Source organism: Oryctolagus cuniculus, chromosome 7, assembly GCF_051225735.1.
Source record: "Oryctolagus cuniculus isolate XC-2025 breed Fujian yellow rabbit chromosome 7, ASM5122573v1, whole genome shotgun sequence".
NCBI classification, from domain to species: domain Eukaryota; kingdom Metazoa; phylum Chordata; class Mammalia; order Lagomorpha; family Leporidae; genus Oryctolagus; species Oryctolagus cuniculus.
This window is the reverse complement of record NC_142873.1, coordinates 105,032,060-105,057,739: the sequence shown is the minus strand read 5'-3', so window position 1 is coordinate 105,057,739 and position 25,680 is coordinate 105,032,060. Positions and strand designations below refer to the sequence as shown.

General features: G+C 46.0%; 1 protein-coding gene across 1 annotated transcript in view; it reads right to left on the bottom strand.

Moving 5' to 3' along the window:
- WLS (Wnt ligand secretion mediator) overlaps nt 1–25,680 on the bottom strand; it is a 116,707-nt gene that overhangs the window by 36,473 nt on the left and 54,554 nt on the right. Inside the window, exon 3 of the mRNA XM_002715930.6 lies at nt 1,614–1,738. Within this exon, the coding sequence (XP_002715976.1) occupies nt 1,614–1,738 (125 nt within the window). The remainder of the gene's footprint in view (nt 1–1,613; nt 1,739–25,680) is intronic.

Here is a 25,680-nt window from a genome sequence, read left to right as displayed (position 1 = left end):
GGTATGGTTAGCCCATGCGAATCCCAGTGTACTCCTTTAGGCTGGTGGTCCATCTGCTTAACAAACCCTTTCACTCTCAAACACATCCCAGGTAAGATGCTCAGTTATAAGGTCACCTTGCTTATGCTCATTGTCTCCTCCAGTCCTTACAAAGATTCCCATGAACCCATTTGCAGAAGAGAAACTGAAGCTTGGATTATGTAGGCTTACCTGAAGTGATACAACCAGGACTTGAAGGCAAGCATGCTGCTGTTCCAAATCCGTGTTTTGAACTCATGTTAACACTGCGACCTCCCTCACCCCATCACACCCTTCTTCAGGGTTAGGTGGGTAACGTCAGGGCATGTTACCAATGGGTTCATTCTGCCTGTCTATTTCACAGGAAACTGTAACTTAACAGTTACTGGCAAAAGAAAGGCTGGGAAAGGTCAATGCTAGACAAGAGGAACTAAATCAATTAACAGAGCCAATATTACAAAGCTAGCCATAGCCTTCAAGCACCGATCTGATTTTATCAAATGAGAAAACACATAATCAAAAGTGTGCTTCAGTAGAGACTTTGGTCTCTCATGCACTTCACACACATTTCTGCAATTAAAGCGACAAAGTTCACCTAGCTGGTGGTGCTGCATTGCCAGCACACTAGAGGAACATGGGAACTGATGAGAAACAGTCAGTGTGGCTCAATCCTACCTTCACAGGGACTTTCCATATCCCAAAGCCCTGGAGCTTACATGCTCGGCCAGTCTCCCATGAAAGAAGCAGTCAACTCCCACTGACAGTTAGAAAGGTCTTCATGAATTCCTGCCATTGCCTACAACAATCTGAAAATGTTACTTTCTCTAAGTGGGTGCAGGTGCAGGGAGAGCAGACTCTTGGGAAGGTAGGTGCAAGGGGAACACCTGCCATTTGAAAAAGCCCTGGCAAATTCTGAGTTGGTCCTTATACCATCAAGTCTTACTCTCTGAGGGTCAGGACGACAATGCCTGCATTTTAATTTGTGAAGACCCCGTGCTCTATGTCCACAAGAAAAGGCCTCCCTACACTCACTGTATGATTGTAACCTCCCTCTCAAGAGCGGCTGAATGAGCTTTCCTGAAAGGACTAGAGAAGGGAGAGTCCTAAAGGTGGGTAAGATGACCAGGGGGTCTCAAGTGAAACTAGATCTCCGCCCTGGGGCCCTTTATTTGTGCTATTCACTGGCATCGCTGTCTTCAGAACCAATCATTCGCTGTAGCAACACTCAGAAACCTAAGAAACAAGTATTGATGCCTAGCAAGTATTGATGCAATATGAACAGATTCTTGCCCTCTCAAAATAACTTAGCAATGTCTAAAGAACATTTAGCTATTTACCATTTTTAGCTATTTAGCCATATGTTGTGCCATGAGAGTATTTCTGTCAAGTAAACAGACATTCCTTTTTAATTTTCCTCCTTTGCAGGGACACGAGTTTCCACACTGTCCTCTCTACTAAGACGTAGGATAATGACTAACTTGTGTGGTTCAGGCATGCCAAAATATATGAACACACCTGTGAAATGCAAGCAAATCTTTCCATACACCTGGAGACCAAATAAGCATTCCATCAACTTACATATCAAGGCATCCTACCTTGGGGGAGGTGAAGGTGCACTTGAGTTTCCGTGGAACTCTCTCATGGGCCATTTCAGTCCATTCAGCAAACATATCATCACGGTAAGCCAGGGAGACATCCATGGAAACTTCAGCATTTTCCCCTGCAAGAGAAAGGAAGCACAATTCAGAAATGGCTTTGGGGAAGATACTTGGAAACAGTTCAGAGACACTTACAGGCTCTGTCATGGAAAATAAGAAGACAAAAGAGAGTTCTCATTGAATGCCCGATCTGAAGTCTTCAAGGTCACAGGATGAAAGTCTAAGCTGGATGCTTGTCCTCCTAAGAGCTTCCACTTAACTTCCCCCAGAGACAGAGAGCTCACTCTTTGACCAGCTCAAATAGATTCTAACTCAGGGGCAGAATTTATATTCCTATAACTTGCACCATGCTCACAGATCTGGCCAAAGGAGGCACGCGGAAGGTAAGGGCCTCCCTTCTTCTCAAAACACGTCTTAGGTACTCGACAATCACACTTACCTGCCTGGAGTTTGCTATCTTCATTGACATACATGGCCATGTTTGTCAGGCTCCCCTCAGACGTGGTTTGAGTCCCTCGGGACTCTCCTCTGGACCCTGTGGTCTGAAAGAACCCTCCTGTATATCACCCCCTAGGAAGTTCTCAAATATAGGATCTGCCAGTTCTCCAAAACTCAAAGCCCCTTCTTCATATTACAGTCAACGCTAATGTAAAAGGCAAAGAATTTCTCACAACTGAAAGACTGCACAGAGAAAGGCCTGTAGTAATGAGCGCCTGAGTGTAAATGAATGTCCCTACACAACCTTCCATTTCAGTAAGGACCCTGGGTGGGTCTAACTCATTACTCCCACTAGGGAGATCGGATGAGTAAAAGCACGTCTATTTGGTATGTTTTCAATATGTTGAGCTAGCTCAAGAATATGGGGAGGTGGGAAGGGGCCAACACTCTGGCACAGCAGGTAAAGCTGCCGCCTACAGTGCCGGCATCTCATGTCAACAACGGTTCAAGTCCCAGCTGCTCCACTTATGATCCAGCTCTCTGCTATGGCCTCGGAAAGCAGCAGAAGATGGCCCAAGTCCTTGGGACCCTGCACCCACATGGGAGATCTAGAAGAAACTTCTGGCTCCTGGCTTTGGATTGGCGCAGCTCTGGCCATCGTAGCCAACTGGGGAGTGAACCAGCAGATGGAAGACCACTCGCTCGCTCGCCCTCTCTCTCTCTCTGTAACTCTGACGTTAAAATAAATAAATAAATCTTTAAAAAAAAAAAAAGAACAGAGGGGTCTTGATAAGGACAAAAAAAAGTACAAACCACATTTCCAAAGCAATTGGAGAGCCAGTTATCACCAGGTTAGGAAACTGGCTCTATTTGAGGCTCCAGCTATTCAGCCTTGAGTGAATCTCAATATCCAAGTACCAAAATCTGCTCATCTGAAAAGTGATTCCCACCTCCAGGGTTGTTACAGGATTAAAGGAAGTCACTGAATGCTGTCTGGTATGTACTAGGTGCTTAATGAGTGTTTATCCAACCCAAATACACAGATGTCACAAGGCGGACAGACATGAATATCGGCTCTCTGGAAGATTAGGGCTTTGCTATTCACGGGTCTAGAGCGGCTTGAAGCTGACTTGACAGGGTGGTAAACCTGTGATTTTTGGAGAAAATCCAGGAGGAGGGAGAAATGATGCATGTAACATGGGGATCCGAAGTCATTCTAATGCAGACAAAACCTTCAGCAACCCCAGCACCCATGGTAACACTTTTATGAATCCTCTTGAAACCCTGAGGTAAACATGGTGAATTGCCTACTGAGTTTTCCTCCTCTTCCTTTTGAAAGTCTATCAAAAGACAATAAAAGAAAACCAAGGACATAGAGTCACAAGGGGAAATACTGTAGAGACAAGATTGCAACAAGTTTTGCCCATCAAAAAGTAGATGAAGTAGTTTCCTGACAGACACAGCCTAACCTCCTATAGAGGGGATATTCCAGAAAAGTGAGCCACCAAGCTTCATAGAAGCCCAAGCCTCTGAATTGGAAAGCACCAGGGGCTGGAGGCAGGGCAGAGGCACGGTGCTGGCGATGGGATGACACCGAACCTAGGATGACCCTATGTTCTCCGGCATATTCCCATCTCTGCACAGTCCAAGCAAGGACTCTGGGCTTCAGGACACCAGGCAATGCCAAGACCCAGCGCTGACTCTGGAGAACAGGATAACAGCCTGGATGAGAAGGGGTGTGGCTTCCAATCTGGGAGGAGCAATGCTCAGAGTTTGCTCATTCAGTGAGCTAGGGCCCAGGCTGGCTACTGCTGCTCCCCACTCAGCAGCTTCCGTGGCCAAATAGAAAAATTGGCTGGAACTCCCATCCATAAGTAAAATACTAGGCATAGATGTCTATCTTTTTCAATTCTTACCCTAAGATTAGGAATCAGGACTGTGAATTGTGTTGAAAGAGAGCTTGGAGAACCACAGGACTCGAATACAAATCCGAAAGGCTCTAAGAAGTCATCTGGTGACCTGGGTGACACACAGCAGTTCTCAAACTGTGCACACTGGGGTGGTGGTGGCCTTAGACACAAGAAGGACAGGCCCTTATTCTTCTAAACTTTTTAAAAATATTTGTTTTGAAAGAGAGAGAGAGAGAGAATCTTCCATCTACTGTTTCAATCCCTAGGTGATCTCAATGTCCAGGGCTGGACCAGGCCAAAACCAGGAGCCAGGAGCTTCATCTGGTCTCCTATGTGGGTGCAGGGCCCCAAGCACTTGGGCCGTCTTCTGCTGCTTTTCCCAGGGAGCAGGACTGGAAGTAGGACAGACAGGACTTGAAATGGCACTCCTATGGGAAGCCGGAGGCATTGCAGGCAGTGGCTTAACCTGGTACAGCACAACGCCAGCCCCAGTGCCACATTTTTAATGGGTCTTGCTCCCTCTAGCCCTCTTCTGTTAGTCCCTTCCTTACTGGAAGAGACAACCCTCAAGTAAAGGGGACACAGACACCAGGAGCCTAGCCAGCTCCCTACTTCCTGCCACGCTCCAGGACCTCAGGGCTCTAGAATGCTCTCCCCCAGAGCTGACACTACCTGAAAGGCCTGCAAGACCCCCACCTCTCCGCTCTGGGATGACAGGAGGCCCACAGGCTGCTGTTGCTAGGAAGAAATAAAATAGAGCTTGGGCTTGGAGCTCGGGGTGTCCACACACCAGCAGCCCTCTTGAATGGGATGCAGCCAGGGTGGAAAGGAAAGGAGTGTAGGGGCCTGCAGTGTCTGTTCCGTCACATTGCAGCACAGGGTTCCAGAAAGAGAGTCCCCGAAATTCAAACCTGCCCTTCCAGTTCCTCTGTGGAGGGAAACATCACAATCAGACACAGCAGCACCCTTGGTTTACCAGTCGGTGGCCTGATTTATCACTTTTCAACAGTCAGATGACCGTGTGTGTGTGTGTGTGTGTGTGTGTGTGTGTGTGCCTGGGTGCCCTTGCCCTTGGCCCTTGGTGTAGAGCATGCACCTCCGGGGAGACAGGACAGAGAGGTTTGCCTCCTGGCCTGGGCCCAGCTCAACAGCTGTTCTAATCTGTTGAGGATTCTCAAAGGAAAACTATTTTAAAATATGTTGTCATAAAAAAAAAAACAAGCAAAAAATCTGAACAGTATCTTAAGGTACAAGTACTCTGCAAATTTCATTCAGTTACCTCATTGAATTTTCCCAGAAATTCTAGGAAGTGAACACAGATATTTCCCCTTCATTTTTTTTTAAAGATTTACTTATTTATTTGAGAGGTAGATTTACAGAGAGAGGGAGAGAGAGAGAGAGAGAGAGAGAGAGAGAGAGAGAGGACTTCCATCCACTGGTTCACTCCCCAGATAGCCACAATGGCTGGAGCTGTACTGTTCCGCAGCCAGGAGCCAGGAGCTTCTTCCGGGTCACCCACGTGGTTGCAGGGGTCCAAGTACTTGGGCCATACTCTGCTGCTTTCTTAGGCCATTAGCAGAGAGCTGGATTGGAAGAGGAGCAGCCAGGACTAGCACTAGTGCCCACATGGGATGCCTGTGCCACATGCAGGGGCTTTAGCCCACTACGTCACAGCACTGGCCCAGTCTTAATTTTTTAAGATTTGTTTATTTGAAAGATAGAGTGAGAGAGCAAGGGAGAGATAAGTAGATAGATAGATCCATCTTCCATCTGCTGGTTTACTCCCCAAACACCACAATAGCCAGGGCTGGGCCAGGTCAAAGCCAAGAGACAGAAACTCCACCTGGGTGGCAGGGGCCAGGTACTTAGGATACCTTCCTGCTACCCTCCCAGGTGCAATAGCAGGGAGCTGGATTGGAAGCTGAGCAGAAGGGATTCGAACTGGTGCTCCGATGTGGAAAGCCAGTTGTCAACTTTGACCAAACACCTTACTACAGGAGAGAAACACGAACAGTGCCTGGCAGTATTACGAGGATGGCTCATGTCACTGTCGGACTTCACTGATCCGAGTGTTCAAGGGAGCCTTGCTGAACCCAAGCCAGCACCTCTTCTAATACTCCCTGCAGAAGCATGGCATGATTCAGGGAGGACCAGGCTGCAAGCCTGCAAACACCAGGCTTCACGTCATGGTTCTGTCCCTAACTATGTGTGGGCAAGGGCAGGCTGGGTTTGGAGTTGGGGGCAAGTACCCTCTAAAGGAGGTAGCTCCTCTGGGCTCTGGTCATGAGGTAGTACTGGACAGACTAACTTTTTTTTTTTAAAAAGAGAAGTAAGAATTCCAGAATTTCTATGAAACATCTCCCAGTTTTTAAATGTCAGTAACTAATTCACACACAAAAGAAATCTCTGTACGGGTGAACTTAACAAAGCATTCAGCCACTTCTGAGTAAGTCGGTGACAACACATGTCTTCACTGTGTGCTGGCTACCACCGCACCACGTGTTTCTCTCCAGTTCACAACAAGTGGAGTTCTTTCTGAAGCTGTCTTTTGTTCCTCATTTGCTTTACGGCACGTGCTGCCTCGTCCTCACTCCTCACCTCCTTATTTGCTGTGTAGCTGGGGGCAGAGGTGTTACTCTTCCTGCTTAAGAGGGGCAGAAGTCAAACTCATGGCCTTCGTCTTACAGAATTTTACCATATTGCATGGCAAACAGAAAGCATGGGGAGGAGAAGGGCACGGCTTCTTGCCTCCTTCATTGGATTATGTGGTATCACCTCTGGGCAGACGGTTAGTTTCTGTACCTATTACAATGGAATTTACAACTCCTAAGATTTTTATGATCACTGTGCTAGTTACTGTATGAAAAATACTCACTGCAGAAATCATTCACTACTGTTATGGCCATTTTATTGTAGACACAAAACTCATACCCACCTCTAATTCAAAATATTCCCAGGTTTCAGGAACATGGAGCTTCCCACTATGCACCCCTAATCCAAACCTGGAGCACAAAACTCAGAAGCAGGCAAGCGCTGGGCAGAGGAACCAGAGAAGCTATGCAGTCGAACGCTGGGATCATTTTTCCCTTCTGCCTCCAATGGTCTCAGAAATAAAGTTCAGCTTTAATGACTATGTTGCATGTAATAAAACACCGGTTTCATGACTCCTGGGATGCTGTGTGGGCAACGCTTCCCCCTCATCCCCACTCTGGAGATAATGAAGGAGAAGAATACAATCTGAACTCCCTGGGAGAATGGCAGGAAAGCCAGAGCTACATCTGGCATCTGGGGAACTTTTTCTATAAAACAAGGTCACTGGTTGTATCAGTCCCATGGGGTCAAATTGTCAAATATTGGCAGAGGGCAACCAGAGATTCAAAATTCATAGTTTCTCCCATGTCTATACCAGACCAGCAGATTTGGTATAGAAGCCCATAGGTCTTTTTTTTTTAACTTTTATTTAATGAATATAAATTTCCGAAGTACAGCTTATGGATTACAATGGCTTCCCCCCCATAATGTCCCTCCCATCCGCAACCCTCCCCTTTCCCACTCCCTCTCCCCTTCCATTCACATGAGGATTCATTTTCGATTCTCTTTATATACAGAAGATCAGTTTAGCATACATTAAGTAAAGATTTCAACAGTTTGCTCCCACACAGAAACAACATAAAGTGTAAAATACTGTTTGAGTACTAGTTATAGCATTAAATCTCAATGTACAGCACACTAAGGACAGAGATCCTACATGAGGAGTAAGTGCACAGTGACTCCTGTTGTTGACTTAACAAATTGACACTCTTGTTTATGGCCTCAGTAATCACCCTAGGCTCTTGTCATGAGCTGCCAAGGCTATGGAAGCCCCCTGAGTTCACTGACTCTGATCATTTTTAGACAAGGCCATGGTCAAAGTGGAAGTTCTCTCCTCCCTTCAGAGAAAGGTACCTCCTTCTTTGATGACCCATTCTTTCCACTGGGATCTCACTCGTGGAGATCTTTCATTTAGGTTTTTTTTTCCCCAGAGTGTCTTGGCTTTCCATGCCTGAAATACTCTCATGGGCATTTCAGCCGGATCCGAATGCCTTAAGGGCTGATTATGAGGCCAGAGTGCTGTTAGGACATTTGCCATTCTATGGGTCTGCTGTGTATCTCACTTCCCATGTTGGACCATTCTCTCCCTTTTTGATTCTATCAGCTAGTATTTGCAGACACTATTCTTGTTTATGTGATCCCTTTGACTCTTAGTCCTATCATTATGATCATTTGTGAACAGAAATTGATCACTGGGACTAGTGAGATGGCATTGGTACATGCCACCTCGATGGGATTGAATTCGAATCCCCTGGTATGTTTCTAACTCTACTGTTTGAGGTAAGTCAGCTTGAGCATGTCCCGAATTGCACATCTCTTCCCTCTCTTATTCCCACTCTTATATTTAACAGTGATCACTTTTCAGTTAAGTTTCAGCACTTAAGAAGAATTGTGTATTGATTACAGTATTCAACCAAAAGTATTAAGTAGAACAAACAAAAAAAATACTAAGAGGGATAACATATTAAGCTGCTCATCAACATTCAGGGTGAGGGCTGATCAAGTCACCGTTTCTCATAGTGTTCATTTCACTTTAACAGGTTTCCTTTTTGGTGCTCAGTTAGTTGTCACCTATCAAGGAGAACATGATGACCCGTTCTTTCCACTGGGATCTCACTCACGGAGATCGTTCATTTAGGTTTGTTTGTGTGTGTGTGTGTTGTTGTTTTTTTTTTTTTTGCTTTGTTTTTTTTTTTTTTTGCCAGAGTGTCTTGGCTTTCCATGCCTGAAATACTCTCATGGGCTTTTCAGCCGGATCCGCATGCCTTGAGAGCTGATTCTGAGGCCAGAGTGCTGTTTAGGACATCTGCCATTCTATGGGTCTGCTGTGTATCTCACTTCCCATGTTGGATCGTTCTCTCCCTTTTTTTAGTGAGAGAGATAGAGACAGAGAGAAAGGTCTTCCTTCAGTTTTTAAAAACTGTTCAAGTGGCTGGCACCGCCGCTCACTTGGCTAATCCTCTGCCTGCGGCGCCGGCACCCCGGGTTCTAGTCCAGGTTGGGGCACTGGCTTCTGTCCCGGTTGCTCCTCTTCCAGTCCAGCTCTCTACTGTGGCCCGGGAGTGCAGTGGAGGATGGCCCAAGTGCTTGGGCCCTGCACCCAAATGGGAGACCAGGAGGAAGCACCTGGCTCCTGGCTTCAGATCAGCACAGTGCCGGCCGTAGTGGCCATTTTGGGGAGTGAACCAACGGAAGGAAGACCTTTCTCTCTGTCTCTATCTCTCTCACTAACTCTGCCTATCAAAAAAAAAAAAAAAAACTGATCGAACTTCATGTCTTCCAAGTGGCTTTGGAAACGTGTTTTGGTTGGGTGGAAAATGCCTTCAGGGTACTGAGAAAAGAGGAATGCAAAGGCACCAGGGACATCACATCTAGAGTTTCCATTCTGTCACAGGTGCAGTGTTCTGACATGAGGCAACCTGAGCTCCAGGGTTCTTTCTGTAGGAGCAGACTCAGACCTCAGAGAATCATTACAGACACGAAGAGCCATGCCTCTCCATGTTGGGAGGACTCTCTCCCTGTGTCCTTAGGAAGTCTTTATCACTATGCTACTTTTACTGCCCTGCCCTGTCTGAGAAAAGCAATTGCCAGTCATGTTTCTGCAGGCAAAAGCAGCATCAGAAAGGAGAGCAGGTCCTTTATACATGCCAAAAATGGTGGGGAGACAAGAAGCTGGAAAAGAGGTAGAATAGTCCCAGGAAATCTAGGGCAGTTGCTTAAAGCTGGAGCAGACCATTGGGCAGGGGTAAAGTGAGGCAGGAGACGTGCAGCCTCATAGCCTCCCATTGAAGCTTTGAACCCTTTCTCTATTGCAATGGGAATTTTCAGCCTGGACAGCATGGAGAGCACAAGTCTGGGGGTTACATGGTACTCAGGTTTTGAATTCTATTTCCATGTCTTCCTGGCAGTGATCTTGAATAAGTCTTGGCTTTCATCTTTGCAAGATACAAGCAGTGGGACTTACTGCTAAGGGGTTGACCACTTGTCACACAGCAGGCACTAAAATTCCAAGTTCTAGGGCCAGCATTATGGCACAGTAAGTTAAGCCACCACCTGCAACGTCCACATCCCATATTGGAGCATGAGTTCAAATCCCGGCTGCTCCGTTTCCAATCCAGCTCCCTGCTAATGCACCTGGGAAAGCAGCAGATGGCAACTGCTTGGGCCCCTGCACCCACATGGGAGAACCAGACTGAGTTCTGGCTCATGGCTTCAGCCTGGCCCAGCCCCATCTGTTGCAGTCATGTGGGGAGTGAACCAGCAGGTGGAAGATCTCTCTCTGTCTCTCCCTCTCTCTTTGACACTCTACTTTTCTAATAAATAAAATGAATCTTTTTTAAAAAACTCAAGTTCCTGTTCCCTTTATTCCCATAATGGTTAAGTTATAGTGTTGGCCAATTAGTTGGAAATAACAGGGATAAGGAAGAGGGCACGTTACACTGAAAGAAATGGAGAATTAGGTTATCGTTGTCAAAAACTTTTAGGTTGCTCGTGAAGCCTTGATTTTCTTGAGCCTTTGCCTTGGGAAAAAGATTAAAGAGGTTTCGCAATGCTCATTTGCATTCCCGTGTTACATAGGGGAGCTGCCAGTCACCAGAGTTTGTTTGGGTAACCTCAGAAGGAGGCCACGCCGACCGGCCTCCTCCCAGCCTTCGGCAGACATATAATCTGGGGTTATCCGTGCCAGCATTCCTTCCCCAATCAAAGACTCCCTGACCTGGCTTGTATTTTCTTGACGCTTTCAATTAAGGAAATAACAAAGGCAACGCTGTCCTATATCCACGGTTGGGTCTGGCAAAAATGGACTCGGCTAATTACAAATTTGGTCCTGACTGCTTCCTTACAATGCCCTGCAGGCCTGGGTGTGAGTGGTCATAAAAGTGAATGAGCACCATTCTGTCGCAACACAGCCTAACAGTGTAGCTCACATTACCTCTCTCATCTTCCCCCAGCACGTCAAGCATTCGCACTGTGGAGAAATACTTTCCACGTGGGAGAAGACATCTTTCTAAGCATCCGCACATGGCCCCTTGCTATCCTCAGACAGGGTGTCTCCTAGTCGACATCAGGTGTCCGTCTCTGAAACACGACTAGAACCAAGGAGAACACTGCTCACATGGAGTCCTTTGCAAGGTGACAACTCAAAAAACACCCACTCGTCTCTCTTCCGGCCACCACTGCTACTGCTTCGAGGTTACACAACCAGACCAGTCACTGGCGATCCCAATTGTTTGGTAAAGCACTGGACCTGAAGTGCCATGGCCATGGAAACGTGCACACTAGTGTCAAACAGTCCTTTCGCCCTGGGACGACACACACTCTCCCTGAGGCACCCAGGTGGCCGTCCCTGGGGATGCTGGTCTCCCGCTGCAAACCAAGTTTGCCTCCACAGATTTGATCTGCAGATCTCTCTTCCAGTGTCTTCTCCCATCGTGCACGAAGTCAAACCACCAAATCCCATCAATCCTCTCCACTTGGTGTCTTTCTGATTTATCCCCCCTCTCCTCGCTGACCATTGCACTGTCCAGGAAGCTGTCACCTCTAACCTTGGTCACTGAAACACTTTTCCCATTCAATGTTCACACTGTAGATGGAGAAATGACTTCTGAAATTCTTTCTTTCTTTTTTTAAAGATTTATTTATTTGAAAGTCAGAATTACACAGAGAGAGAAGGAGAAGTGGGGGGGGGCTTCCATCCACTGGTTCACCCCCCACTTGGTTGTAATGGCCAAAGCTGCGCCGATCCAAAGCCAGGAGCCAGGAGCTTCTTCGGGTCTCCCACACAGGTGCGGGGGCCCAAGGACTTGGGCCATCCTCCACTGCTTTCCCAGGAAAGCAGAGAGCTGGATCAGAAGTGGAGCAGCCAGGACTCAAACCAGTGCCCATATGGGATGCCGGCATTATGGGTGGTGGCTTTATCCCCTATACCACAGCACTGGCCCCTGAAATACTTTCAAAACCTTCATATTTTCCTAGTCTAAAGTGGCATCCCTGGGATGGCATATAGGCTGAGACCTGGGGCCTGGTTAGCCTCTCAGATTGCTATCCTGTGAGTCCTTCCCTCTTCCTTCTATCCGGGGTGGCCACCTAGAGTGCAGACCCCTTCCCTCTGGCCTTGGAGCATGGGGAAGAAAAAGCTCAGCTCTGGAGACAGACAGCCTGGCATCGCGGCTCACCCCAGCCACTTTGGGCCTGGGCGGTTGCAGCAAGTTGCTGAATTTCTCCACCTATAAAATGGGGGTCATGGTAATGCCTGCCTCTGCTGGTGATGTGAAGTCAATGAACATGAGCACAGCCCTGGAATGCAGGAAGCACTCAGTGAATGCTGGCTGCTGGTTCAAGGCTGCTCCTCAAGGTCACGAGCACTTGCTGCACTCGGGGTCCTCCTTAGCAAATCAGGTTGAAAGGAGACAGTGAGCTGCCAACAGGCTTCTTTACACCGTAGTCCGGGCTGCGCAGGGCTTGGCATCCCTGCCCATACCACAGCAACTCCTGAGTTACTCATCTCCTACAATTCCACTGGGCTTACCCTGCCTGGCCTCACCCAGAGACTCAGTGTAGCTCCCACCCTCTTGCTCCCACAGGTGCCTGCTGGCCCAGCACTCTAACACTTACACTACCACAGTGCTCCTACCTGACGGCTTCTCTGTGTCTCTCTCCCTGCCCACCTCCTACTTACACTGGGGTATCCTGAAAGCCAGAGACTACATCAGTCTTTTATTTTAAGATTTACTTTATTTATTTGAAAGACAAAGTTACAGAGAGAGGTCAAGCTAGAAAGAGAGAGAGGTCTTCCATCTGCTGATTCACTCCCCAAATGACTCCCCAGAGCTGAGGCCAGATGCCAGGAGCTTCTTCCAGACCTTCCAGCAGGTTCAGGGGCCCAAGGACTTGGGCCATATTCTACTGTTTTCCAAGGCCACAGCAGAGAGTTGGATCAGAAGTGGAGCAGCTGGGACACAAACCGGTGCCCATATAGGATGCCGGCACAGCTGGTCGGGGCTTGAACCTCCTGTGCCACAGCGCGGACCCCATGGCATCAGTCTTATTCATAAGTACATCATCCAAGTGTTCACACAAGAAGCATTCTTTTCAACTTAAGAAATTCACAAAAACCATCCTCTTTCTCCAAAGACCCTTAAAATCCCAAATTCCCTCTGCTGCCCATTTCACTCTAACAAGCAAGCAACCTGCCCTATTTTGGTGGTATTTGCACCACCCCCCCAAAAGCTTGTTTCTCTACCTTTACCCCCACAAACATGTACACACAACACACACACCTATACACACACAACACACACACACACACATCACAGAAAAGGTGATGCTTCTCAAATTTGGTTCAAAGTTCCCACCTAGGAAAAATATGCCTCTTCCCCAGGACTGGGTAAAAGGGGGAAATTAATATATTTATTTGAGAGACACAGAGAGAGGAAGCTCCCATCTGCTGGTTCACCCACCACAGGCCTGCAAAAGCAGTGGAAAAGGGCACAGCTGGGCACTGTGAATTCAAACTGGGTTTGTCAAGTGGAAGGCAGGAACCCAACTGCTTGATCCATCACCACTGCCTCGCAGGGTCTGCATTAGCAAGGAGCTGGAACTGGGAACTGGAGCTGAGTACTGAACCCAAGCACAGGCACCCTCACTAGTGTCCACCTCCAGGCCAAACACCTGCCCCAGAAAGGGAGCATGTAAGAGAAGTGACTCTGAAGGGGGTTCTGCATCCATTCCCCTTCTCCTTTCTGAATTATAATATGAGACTGTGGGGCTGGTGCTATGGCGTAGTGGGTTAAGCCTCTGCCTGCGGCACCAGTATCCCATAAAGGCACTGGTTCAAGTCCCAGTTGCTCTGCTTCTGATCCAGTTCCTTGCTAATGGGCCTGAGAATGCAGCAGAGAGAATGGCCCTAGTGCCTGAGCCCCTGCACCCACATGGCAAACCTGGAAGAAGCTCCTGGCTCCTGGTTCAGACTGACCCAGCTCCAGCTGTTGTGGCATTTGAAGAGTGAACCAGCAGATGAAAGATCTCTTTCTCTCCCTCTCTCTAACTCTGCCTTTCAAATAGGTAAATAAACATAACGACATGCAATCAATACACCTCTGAAGCCAGACCATCGAATTCATGTTTGCATCCACCAGATGTTTGTTAGCACATTCTCATTTCCCTTCACAGGAGCGGGAATGAAAAGATGTCCCGGCAATGCCACTGCCGCCCAGTGGTTCACAGTGGAGCGGGGACGGCAGGTGTACACATAAACAAGTAGAATCCCAGCATGACAGCAGTAGTGCATTAGAAGTACACGTGCAGTATACAGTTGGCACACAGAGGTCAGGAGTGCTGGGGCAGGGTAGCACTGACAACGTGCTCTTCGGGATTACCGTGTGCAGAAGAGGTCATGTTTACCCAGGAACCCTAGGCAACAAGGCAAAGAAGCCAGAGAAGGAATGACAGGCAGGGGAGCTGCTGGTATAGAATATCAGGTGGGGCCGGCATTTGCACGGCAGTTAATCTGCCACTTGAGACACATTTGTCCCATGTCAGAGCACCTGGGTTCGAGTCCCGGCTCTGCTCCGGAGTCTAGCTCCCTTCTAATGCACACCTTGGGAAGCAGCAGGTGATGGCTCAAGTAGCTGAGTCCCTGTCACACACAAGGGAGATTGGAACTGAGTCCCTGGCTCTTGGCTTTGGCCTCACCCGACCCCAGCCACCATGGGCATTTGGGGAATGAACCATAAGAGCTCTTAGTAGGTTTTTCTGTCTCTCTCTTTCCCTCTGCCTTTTGAACAAATAATTTTTAAAAAAAATTTTTTAAAGTCATGTCAATGCAAGACAGCATTGTCAATGTGGCAGAGAACACGGGAGGGAGCGGCAGTATTTTGTTAAGAATGGTTAAGCGGGGGCGAGCTTGTGGCAGCTGTGTGAAAGGCAGACAGACTTGGGCTGCGCAGAGAAGCCAGCCAGAGGAAACTGAGCCCCTCTGCACTGCACAGATCGCACAATGCTTAAGATGTTTTAACTGCACAGAAAAGATATTCTCTAAGGATTTTGTTTCCCCAGGAATTTGAAGTCAACACTCAGCCGATCTAACAAAGCCAGAGCAATCAGAACCAACCGAGTCAGCAAGTGTTAAAACCCTGGAAAGTCAGTGCGGCACCAACTCTTTCCTATTTGACCATAATCAACATAAATGTGGAGAGAAAACAAACCTGACAGCCAAGGGAGGCACACACACAGTGGGCTGCTTTGCTTTCTCCCCAGGACGCCGCCGTGCACACAACATTTAGAATAGTTGGGCTGAGGGCTGGGAAAATCTACCTGCCTCTCTCCTCTCTCTCCTCTCTCTCTCTCTCTCTCTCTCTCTGAATGCAATTAGAGAGGAGAGCTTCATTCACACTGCATCTAAAAATAGACCATGGCAGGGTTCACAGACTGACAGCTGCATTCTCCTACAGTAACCAGGAAAGGGAAGGGATGGCTAATTTAACTTAACAACTTCCAAAACAAACCGTGCAGAAGGAGCCCAGGATAAAGAAAAAACACAAAGGTCAGTTCTATCAAAGAGCTGGAAGAGGCATGGGGTCACTGCCAGGCCATTTATTAGTCCTCCCCAAAGCCCGAGGAAATGGTCCAAGTACATTACCCAGGGTGCTTCAGACAGGAGTTTAGACAGCTACAGTGGCCATGGGTTCCAGGCATGGCCAAGAGGAAGGCCCCGGACTTCCCCTCCCAAGTCCTCCAGGTGTCACCTAGACACCCTGAGACTCAATCCAGTTTTCTAGAACAGGTAAGTGAACTAAATTTTACTCCCCTCACCAGATCTAAATTACACTCTGCATAGCCTAGGGCATTTAAAAAAATGATTCAGGAAACAAACATGGATCATTAAGGGGAGAAACCAGGTATCTAAAAGAAGCAAACCATTTCTCTCTGGAGCCTTGGTTCTAAAATGTTTCCTCCTCCACCACCACCACCACCACCCCGCCCCCCGCCCCGTCTTTCTTCCCCAAGCAGGCGATTATGGTCCGGCTTCAAAAGAAGCAAGGGATGGCTTGTGGACAGAAGCAGACCGCCCTGGCTCTCGCGCACACCTGGGCCAGCCCTCAGTGGCTGCCAGCCACACCCTGGCACCCCCTCGCCTGCTACCTCCATGGCCCTGGTAATCGGGCCAGGATGTTTCAACAGCTGTGTTATTGCTGGACACAGGCCAGTGTCACTCACGGAGAATCTGTTCCTTAAGGCCTCTGTGGGCAATTATCGCCCTGGGAATTTGGGATTCTCTTTGCAAAGAAAGTTCTCCCCTGATCAATTAGCCAGGGCCGTCCCCTGAAGTTGAGCTCGGGGAAGCACAGGAGACAATATTCCCCGGCTCTCCTAGCTGCCTGGAGATGGGCAGGTTCACCGCGCTCCTCTCTGCATGTGAGACAGCAGGCAGCACGTTGGAGAACCAAGAGCTGCAGCTGAGCCCTGGAAGATCTCCATTGTACTCACACCGACAGGAGGCTTACATTGGGCCCCGCCCCCCAATTCCCACCTTTCCCTGGGGGTCATTTCTCTTTGCTTCTCATAATGTGGGCACCCATTTGCCCCGTGGGTCTGTACTAGCATCTCTCCACACACCTGTGCACAACACTGAGTCCCAGGTACCCCTCCCACAGCACCTGGGTGTCTCTGCCTCACATCGTGTGCCATCGCTTAAGTTAACCCATCTCTAACCTCTTGCTCTATGAATGTGGGAGGGCCTGTTTTGAATTGCTTGGATAAATCAACCCAAACTCCCTTCTGCATTGTACCCATAAGCCCTATTTCCCGTGGATGGAACCAATTTCTATTTCCAGTCCATTGTGGCATCCTCTCAGACTGTTCCCTCTCCTGAGTTCTCACCAGGGCACCATTTCTTGACATTGAAGAGATGTCAGAGTTATGTGTTTAGCTACAAAAGCAGTATAGGATTTTAAAAGGAAATTTAAAATAATTATTCTTTGGGTTTGTGCTGTGGAGTAGCAGATAAAGCCATTGTTTGCAGTGCCGCATCCCACAAAGGCACTGGTTCCAGTTCCTTACAAATGCGCCCCGGGGACAGCAATGGAAGATTGCCCAGATCCTTGGGCCCCTGGACCTATGTGAGAGACCTGGATGAAGCTCCTGGCTCCTAGATTAGGCTTGGCCCAGCCCTGACCATTGTGGCCATTTGGGGAGTGAGTAGGAGGATGGAACATCTCTTTCTCACTCTGCCTCTGCTTCTCCTTCACTGTAACTCTGACTTTCGAATACATAGATAAATCTTTTTTAAAAAGTTATTATTAAGAGCTCATAGGTTTTTTTTTTTTTAAGATTTGTTTATTTATTTTGAAAGGCAGAGGGATAGAGAAACAGAGAGAAAGATCTTCCATTCACTTGTTCACTCTCCAAATGGCCACAACAGCCAGAGCTGGTTCAGGTCAAAGCCAAGAGCAGGGTACTCCATCCAGATCTCCCACATATTGAGCCATCTTCCGCTGCTTTCCCAGATGCATTAGCAGGAAGCTGGATGGGAAGTAGAGCATCTGGGACTCAGAACGGAGGTCGGATATGGGCTGTGGGCATCACAGGTGATGACTTAACCCACTGTACAACACAGCCCCCAAGAGTTCACAGTTCTGAGGGCCTACTACGTGCAGATATTTTTACCCACATGGGTGCCAGGCAGAAATAAACAATCATTGGCAATCTCAAAATGAGGAAACTGAGGACCACAGTCACACTGCTAGAGTGAGAGGGAGGGAGGCCAGTTGTGAACCCGGGTTTGCCAGAGCTCCGGTCCTTTCCCCTCTCACTGTGTCACCACGTGCCATTGTGTTGGAGGGTTAGCAAACCCATTGCTTGCGCTGTGAAGGGCTACTATTTAGCTATCCAACTTGAACACACTCCTTTATATACTAAGGTCTTTCATTAAATACTGACCTTGGATCACATGACCACTAACATCCATTCTAGTCCTAATATTTCATTAATGTAGAAATCTTAAAAAGGCCCCCGGATATTTAAATGCTTTCTATGTTTAAAGCACTATGGCAAAATCAAAGGACTACAAAAGTACTCCTGCCCTCAGGGCACTGTTGTGCCAAGGGATAATAATCTGAGTTTGACTAATACAAGAACTAAACAGTTGACAGATACAAAAAGACCAGCGCACCAGACTACATAGCAATAACTAAAGGGGAAAAAAAAAAACCCACCGTCATAAGTTACTACAAAAGGGAGTAGGTATTTTGGGGATAGTGGTTAAGCTGCTGTTGGGAACACCTACACGCCATATCAGAATGCCTGGGTTTGGGGCCTGGCTTCCCCCTCTGCTCCAGCTTCCTACTAATGCACGCCCTGGGAGGCAGCAGGTGGTGACTCAAGAAGCTAGGTCTCTGCCACCCACATGGGAGACTCAGATAGAGCTCCAGGCTCCTGGCTTCAGCCTGGCCCAGCCCTGGCTGTTGGCGGCATGGACCAGCAGCTGAGACATCTCTCTGGATCTCTCTCTGGTCTCTCTCTCTCTCTCTGCCTTTCAAATAAATTAAATACATAAACAAATCATCTTTTAAAAATACTAATGATACAAGGAGCAAAGCAGATTTCAACAATACCAGCGCTCCTATCCCCAAAATATTCCGGGGCTGCCAGCAGGAAGAGCAGAACTCGTGCTCACAGGAAAAGCCAGCTGCTAGAGGGATCCCTTCTGCTTCACGGGAAAGCTTTGTTTCTGACAAGTTCCGTAAAGGAAAAAGTAGGCTAGAACAAGCTTTTTATTTCCAACCCACCTCTTCTTCGTTCCCATGAATGAGGAGGGATACAAATGAGAGCAGGCAGCCAGGGAGAAAAATAATACAGCGGCTGGGTCCTGACCTCTTGGATTCCCGCCAGCAGAGAAGCCCGAGAGGCGACATTTAATTGTGGAAAAACCAGCCTGGCTCTCCTCTTATCTTTTTCCTCTGTGACTTAAACCCACAATTACTGGCAACCCCTAGATTCCGAGTCACTCAGCTGGTGGTGGCAGCAATGGCTGTGTCTGTAGCTGAAAAGCAAAAGGGAGTTGGGTTTTACCTGCCTCCGAGGCTGCGCGAACACAGCCCTAACCCAGCTTTCCGACTTCTCCCATTAAAAAGTTCACAGATGCCCCCCTGTCGCGAATACCACCAAGTGAGAAGTCCAGATGGAAGAAAAAGAAACGCCACTTCCAGCTGCTGTCTAATTCAAAGGACAAACTCTGAGTCTCAAATCCTAAATTCCACATTTCATTTCAGCACTGGATATGCAATTTTCAATTCCTTTTCTTAAGGATCAAACTCCACATTTTTTTTTAGTCTGGTCATCAAGGCTACTCACTGATTGGCACCTCTGTCTTTTGAGACCTCATCATTTCTCCCCACTGCGGGCATTCTTGTACAGCCTAACAATTGGGCTTAATGTCCTTTGCACACAACATGCTAGTTTGCAAAATTTCATGGCAGGAAAAAAATGGGTCCTTCTCATCCTGGCTTTCTTACCTTCAAATAAGGTGACCTTGGAGGATTCACTTAGCTGCCATAATTTCAGTTTGCAGAAACTTTTACATTTGTATTCCAGTACTGGCTTCACAGAAAACAGTAGAGATTTAACCTTGAGCATCAAGTATTGGGCATACATAGGAGATGCATACTAAATGTTCTTCCCTCTACCTTAATGCCTTTGCTGAGTTTTTATCTTCATCCAGAAAATGTTCCCATTTCCAGATCATGCTCTATTTTCTCCTTAACACTACAGGAGGTTGTCGTCCCTACATTCTTCTCCCATCTTGGATTATTATTCTGTTTCACAATGTTTTGATTTACATGTTATTGGGTATAAGTTAGCCATGCCCCCCTAGGAGAAGGGGCACCTTCTCCTAAGGACGTTGAGAATTCCCCATACCTTCTATTTTAGGGTGTTTCCCAGTTGCTTCTGTATGGACCAACATGTAATTTGCTACTCGTGGATCCTGTACTATGAATTTGAAGCTCTTAGCTTGGGATTCATGACCCACTGAATTTCTAATGTTTGGATAAGCTTTGGGAGTTCTGTTCAAATATGAACACTGATCATGTAATGTGACCCAGGCACACTTTTCTCCCAATGTGAAAGTCCTTAACCACAGAATAATAACCACTGCCCTGGCTACATGATGCTAATTTACTAGGATAGGTCAATTTTGTGCCAGCCACCATGACCATACAATTAATCTGAATTGATAAAACCCAGGCAGTGTCTACCTACGTCCTTGTCTTGCAACATTGAATCTGCCACTTGTTTCTGGGCCTCTGTGTTCTCTCAGAACTCATACTCCTCCCCTCTATTCAGGTTCAAAAACAGTAAGATTCGCTGTTATCAAGCATTTACTGTGTACCAAGTACTTTTTGGGCTAAAGCATCACTTGAATTATTTTACTTCAGTCCTTACAAAAAACACCACGAAGTTAGTATCATTACTTCTGGTTTTACAGATGAGGACAAGGCAGTACAGGAGCGTTTTAAAAACTTCCTTGCCAAAAGTCACGTGATTGTAAGTGGTAGGAGAGGGATTCAGCCCAAACACTCTAGCGTTAGTTGCCTCTCCAAGCTCTTTTACTTCTCAAAACAAAATAATGCTGCCTTTGGACTGTGATCACAAATTTTGTGATCACAAATTACAACATCTTTAAAATTCAAGATTCAATTTAAAAATTATCTTTTCAGTGAGTTACCCATTTCTCTTTTTGTGTTCATGGAATACTTTGGACACTTAAAAGCACTGGAGATATTGGAATAATTGTTTTTGTTTCTCTCTCCCTGAACCAGACTGTGAACTTCTAATTATTCTGATAACATCTCAAGTATTTACTGTGGTTGGGACTGGGTTAAGTATGGGGACAAGAGGAAGAACAACACACAGTCTCTGCCTTCAAAGAATTCAGCCTTGCAGGATACAGACATGTAAACAAAGAGGGGTAATGATGGTTCTTGAAATTGTATATGAAGAATAAAGACTTGTTTTAAATGATTTGCTTTTTAAATCCTATGCAAAGTATTAGGAGCTCAATAAATGGCTACTGAATGAATAAATGAAATTGGGGAGAGGACCTTAGATGCCGGACTCCTAAAATTAAAGATCACGAAAACTTTTTGAGGTTATTTATACACTGACTCACCTAAAAACTGCTTCCTGTGTTGGTGGCTATGATACATTTTTTTTAATGTCAGACTAAAAATACACTTCCACTACACCAACTCTATCTGCCTACCCAAGGACTAGAAATGAACACAAGGTAATATGTAACAAAATAAAATACACGAAAACTCTCATCCCAACACTAGGCTCACCCACCAACAAAGGAGCATCTCTTCTGAGTCGTGTCTGCCAAAATGGCTCACACCCACTTACAAAGCCAGGAGACTTCTGTAAAGTCAAAGCCTTAAGTGAGTCACAGACGCTTGGCTTCTGGAAGTTATGAGCAGATGGGACCTTACGGGTTGTCTAGTATAGGAGCAGGAAGTCACTTCACAGCACTACCAACAGACCCATGGGAGGACCACAGTACCGAAGTCCTAACATCACACTTACTTAAACCCCTCTATTTCCCAGCTCCAAGACTCTTTAGAAATCATGACTGATGAAATAATCAATCATAATCGGAGACCATTTCGTGGAGGATTAGACCTACAATAGCTTCGGCAGAAATTAGCCAGAAGCATACAATAACAACTCCAGGACAAGCAAGGGCAGAAAGTGCTCTTAGCTTGAGGAACTGGAAGCAGGAATAGAAAGATGTCAAGTGTAAAGTCATCGCTTGTAGTCTAATAACCAGGCCACAGAAGCCTTCATCTCCACTTTCCTCTTTGCATCTGGTGTTCTCATTCCGCCAGTCACCTCTCTGCTTCTCTGTGCACATGGCTGCTCAGATGGCCCTCGGGGCTTTTCAGTTCAGGTGCCATGGAAGAGAGGCCTAGAATTATTGAATCCCAGTTTCTTATGAGAGAATTTGATAGACTGCCCTTGAGTAAAGGGGCCCCTTATAATCCAATTAACTGTATTTGGGACTAATCATGTGGCCAGCTGCCTGCTCAGTAGCAGTGGTGGAACACTGAGAGAGGGCAGTGAGGCAGGTTCCTTAAGAAATGGATCTGGAGTCCAGCGCTGTGGCATAGTAGGTAAAGCCTCTGCCTACAGTGCCAGCATCCCATATGGGTGCCAGCTGGAGACACAATTGCTCCACTTCCATCTAGCCTCTGCTATGGCCTGGGTAAAGCAGTAAAAGATGGCCCAAGTGTTTGGGCCCCCGACATCCACATGGGAGCCTGGAAGTAGCTCCAGGTTCTGGTTTCAGTTCAGCCCAAATCCAGCCACTGTGGCCATCTGGGGAGTGAACCAGCTAATCGAAGATTTCTCTGTCTCTCTGTAACAGCCTTTCAAATAAATAAATAAATCTTACAAAAAAAAAAAAAAAAAAGAAAGAAAGAAAGAAACGGATATGGGGGCAAAGGAAATGACTGGCAACAAAACAACTACCAGCCATCTCTGCTACAAAGTCACTTTGTAAAGAAAGCACCACCCAACGCAAACTATCATGGTGGGCATCACGATGATCCCTTCTGCTTGATCACTCCCAGGTACAGGCTGCTCACTGCTTTCAGAGACAACGTTCCTCGATGAGGAGCTCCAGCATCGGAGCTTTTTTCCACCTGACAGCAACTTTTTCTCAAGTATAAAATTTAAATATTTTCCATCTTTCTCCAAACCTTAAATTTAATGAAGCTACAGTCTTGCTTGTTAGGTTAGGCCTGTGCTTTCCTTTGTAGTTATAACATGAAAAATGGGCAAAGCAACAAAAGAGAGATTCTTATTAGACACTTTAGGAAACAACCTGGACTACAACATTTAAAAAACCAGAACCCTCCATTTCCTTAAAGAATTACTACTACTTCTGCTACTAACACCATTGTTACTGTTACTAACGCAAAAGAGGAACTGGAACCATTTCTAGCATCACAGTGTAGACAGAAGGTGGATGTTGGGGAAAATTTTTTTTTCCCCAATGTGTAGTCCCTAGCACATTTGCAAGTAGAATTCTTCTTTTCTCAACAGAGGATTTTCCTACTGCAATCTAAATTCCTTTTGCTTTAAAGTACATGTTCTACAAAATAATTTTACTTCATTTTTTTCTTAAATTAGCCAAAATATGGATGAGATTTTCCCCATGAGAGAATCTCACATATACTACATTTTGTTCAGAGTGGTATTTAAATACAGACAAGAAGACTGAAAGTTGGAAGAGGAGGTAGAAACACAAAACCACCATCTACATCTTGAAGCCACCATCATGGAGTCTGCTGCTGCCGGCTGCTCTGCTGGTCACGTTGTTCAGTGATGTCACTAGGCTTTTGTTTTAGTAACCAGGATATACTTGTTATGGATGCAAAGAGAATCTTCTCATTTATATTCTAAACTCAGAGCAGGAAATGAGACATGTGGGTGATCTGCAGCTGTGGCACTATAAACAGGACCAGCTTACCACCTCGTCTAGATTCAAGACTGCACTATATTCCCTGAGATACAGATTGGGAAATGTTTAAAACACTGAAAATACACCGTTTTAGAAAGACAAATGCATCTTTGTCCAAGAATATTTTTTTTTAATTTTTCTTGTCCAAGAATATTAAGAGGCCAATGTCTGGTAGAAGACTAACTTCACCTTCAGATGGTACACTCTTGCTGCTAGAGGTACAATCCTTCTGTCTAAACTGTTGATGTACAACAGGAAATCTTCTTTGGCTCCAGCTGGGCAAGAATCACTGAGCTAAGCATTTCTTTGTTTGACAAATTAAAGGACGAGGGCCAAGCATCCCCTTTCAAACTGGACAAAAGCTATAGATCTTCCTACCCTAAAGATGCATTTCAGTAAATATGATAAAAATTTTACATAGATTATCAGGGAGCTCACTTAGCTCTTGGATTCCATGCATAGACTACCTGGTTGAGGCTTATTAGACCAGCAGCCCTGTATTGTTCCCACCAGTCCTGCTAAAAGTATGCAAAAATATGGTTGATGTTTAGAAACAATTCCCACACATCACTCACCACCATAAATGGGGGTTTTGTTAAACTGAGGAGCAACCTAATATGATCTACTTGCCAGCATTAAATTGACAGTGAGCCAATGGATGGCTGAGAGGAAGTGTGAGGAACTGAATAAACCAAACTATAAACGCTAAAGTCTATCCAAAATGCTTGGGTCCAGAATAGAAGTGTTTTGAATTTCAGATTTTGGAATATTTGGATGCCAATAATGAGATATCTTGAGGATGGGGCCCAAGTCTAAACATGAAATTCATGTATGCTTTATACATACTTTATATACATAGCCTGAAGGTAATTTTGTGTATTTTTAGTGAGCCCACATTTTGACTGTGATACGCTACATGAGCTTACGTGTGGAATTTTCCATCTGTGGCATTATGTTGGCACTCAAAACGTTTTGGATTTTGGAGCATTTTAGATTTGAGATTTTTGGATTAAAAAAAAAACGAATCTATAATAAATAACTTTGAAAGAGTTTTAGATGAGCCCTACTCTGTTTCCAGATTGAATTTTTTTTTTTTTCATTTGAAAGCACCTAACTCAAAACTACTGAGCCAGATAGAGCTTTATAGTGGTGATAGTCGACAATCAGGGAGTTCTACGGTGATGCTGTCCAAGTAACTGTGCTTACCAATAATTACACCCAAATAAAACAAAGCCAAAGGTTCCCACGCTTCTGCCAACATAAACTTGTTCACAATGGTTAATTCCCAAGGAAGAGCTGTACAGGTGTACCTAAAGATTCCCTCCAGGGAAAGATAATCCATGAGGCAGCATGAGCAAACATCATGTCTCTAATCTTCTCTATCCTAGGTTAAACATCAAAATGTAGTCTTCTGCCACAATAGAAGTTTCTTTCCATTGCAAGTCATAAGTAATACTGGTGCACAAATGGAGGAGCACAATCATTTCACTAAAAGTTACACAACTTCATCCCAGGACTCTGAGCTGTCAAACTGGAAAACACACTGGGTAATAATATCATTCTAATTACTTTTTTCCTTTAGAATTATGTTTAGCAGAAAAGCTTTCATCTTGGGGAAGAAAAATTGCTTGCCACTACAGAAATACTTCTGCTTCATGTAATTGTTTGTAATAATGAAATATGCAAGTGAGACTTAGTACTCAATTGTAGTATACAGCAGAGGGCTCAAGGCAAAATATAACACCATTGTTATGTAAGAATAAAACAAATGTTCTGTCTTTCCCCTCTCCCACATCATTTACCAGCATTTTTTAAGTCAAAGGGAATTTAGACCCTGGGAATCCTAGATTGTTACTTAAGACAGATCAATCCATCTTGAGACTTTGTGCCAATGGCTCTTAGTACTTCTATTTCCACCTAACTTGAAGATAGAGACAGAATCCCCAGGTTGAGTGCTTAGTCCCCTAAGACTGACTCCCACATCAGATGCCAGTAAAGAGCTCAGGTTTTGGTCTCTGCTTCTGATCAACTGGCTTTAAATTCG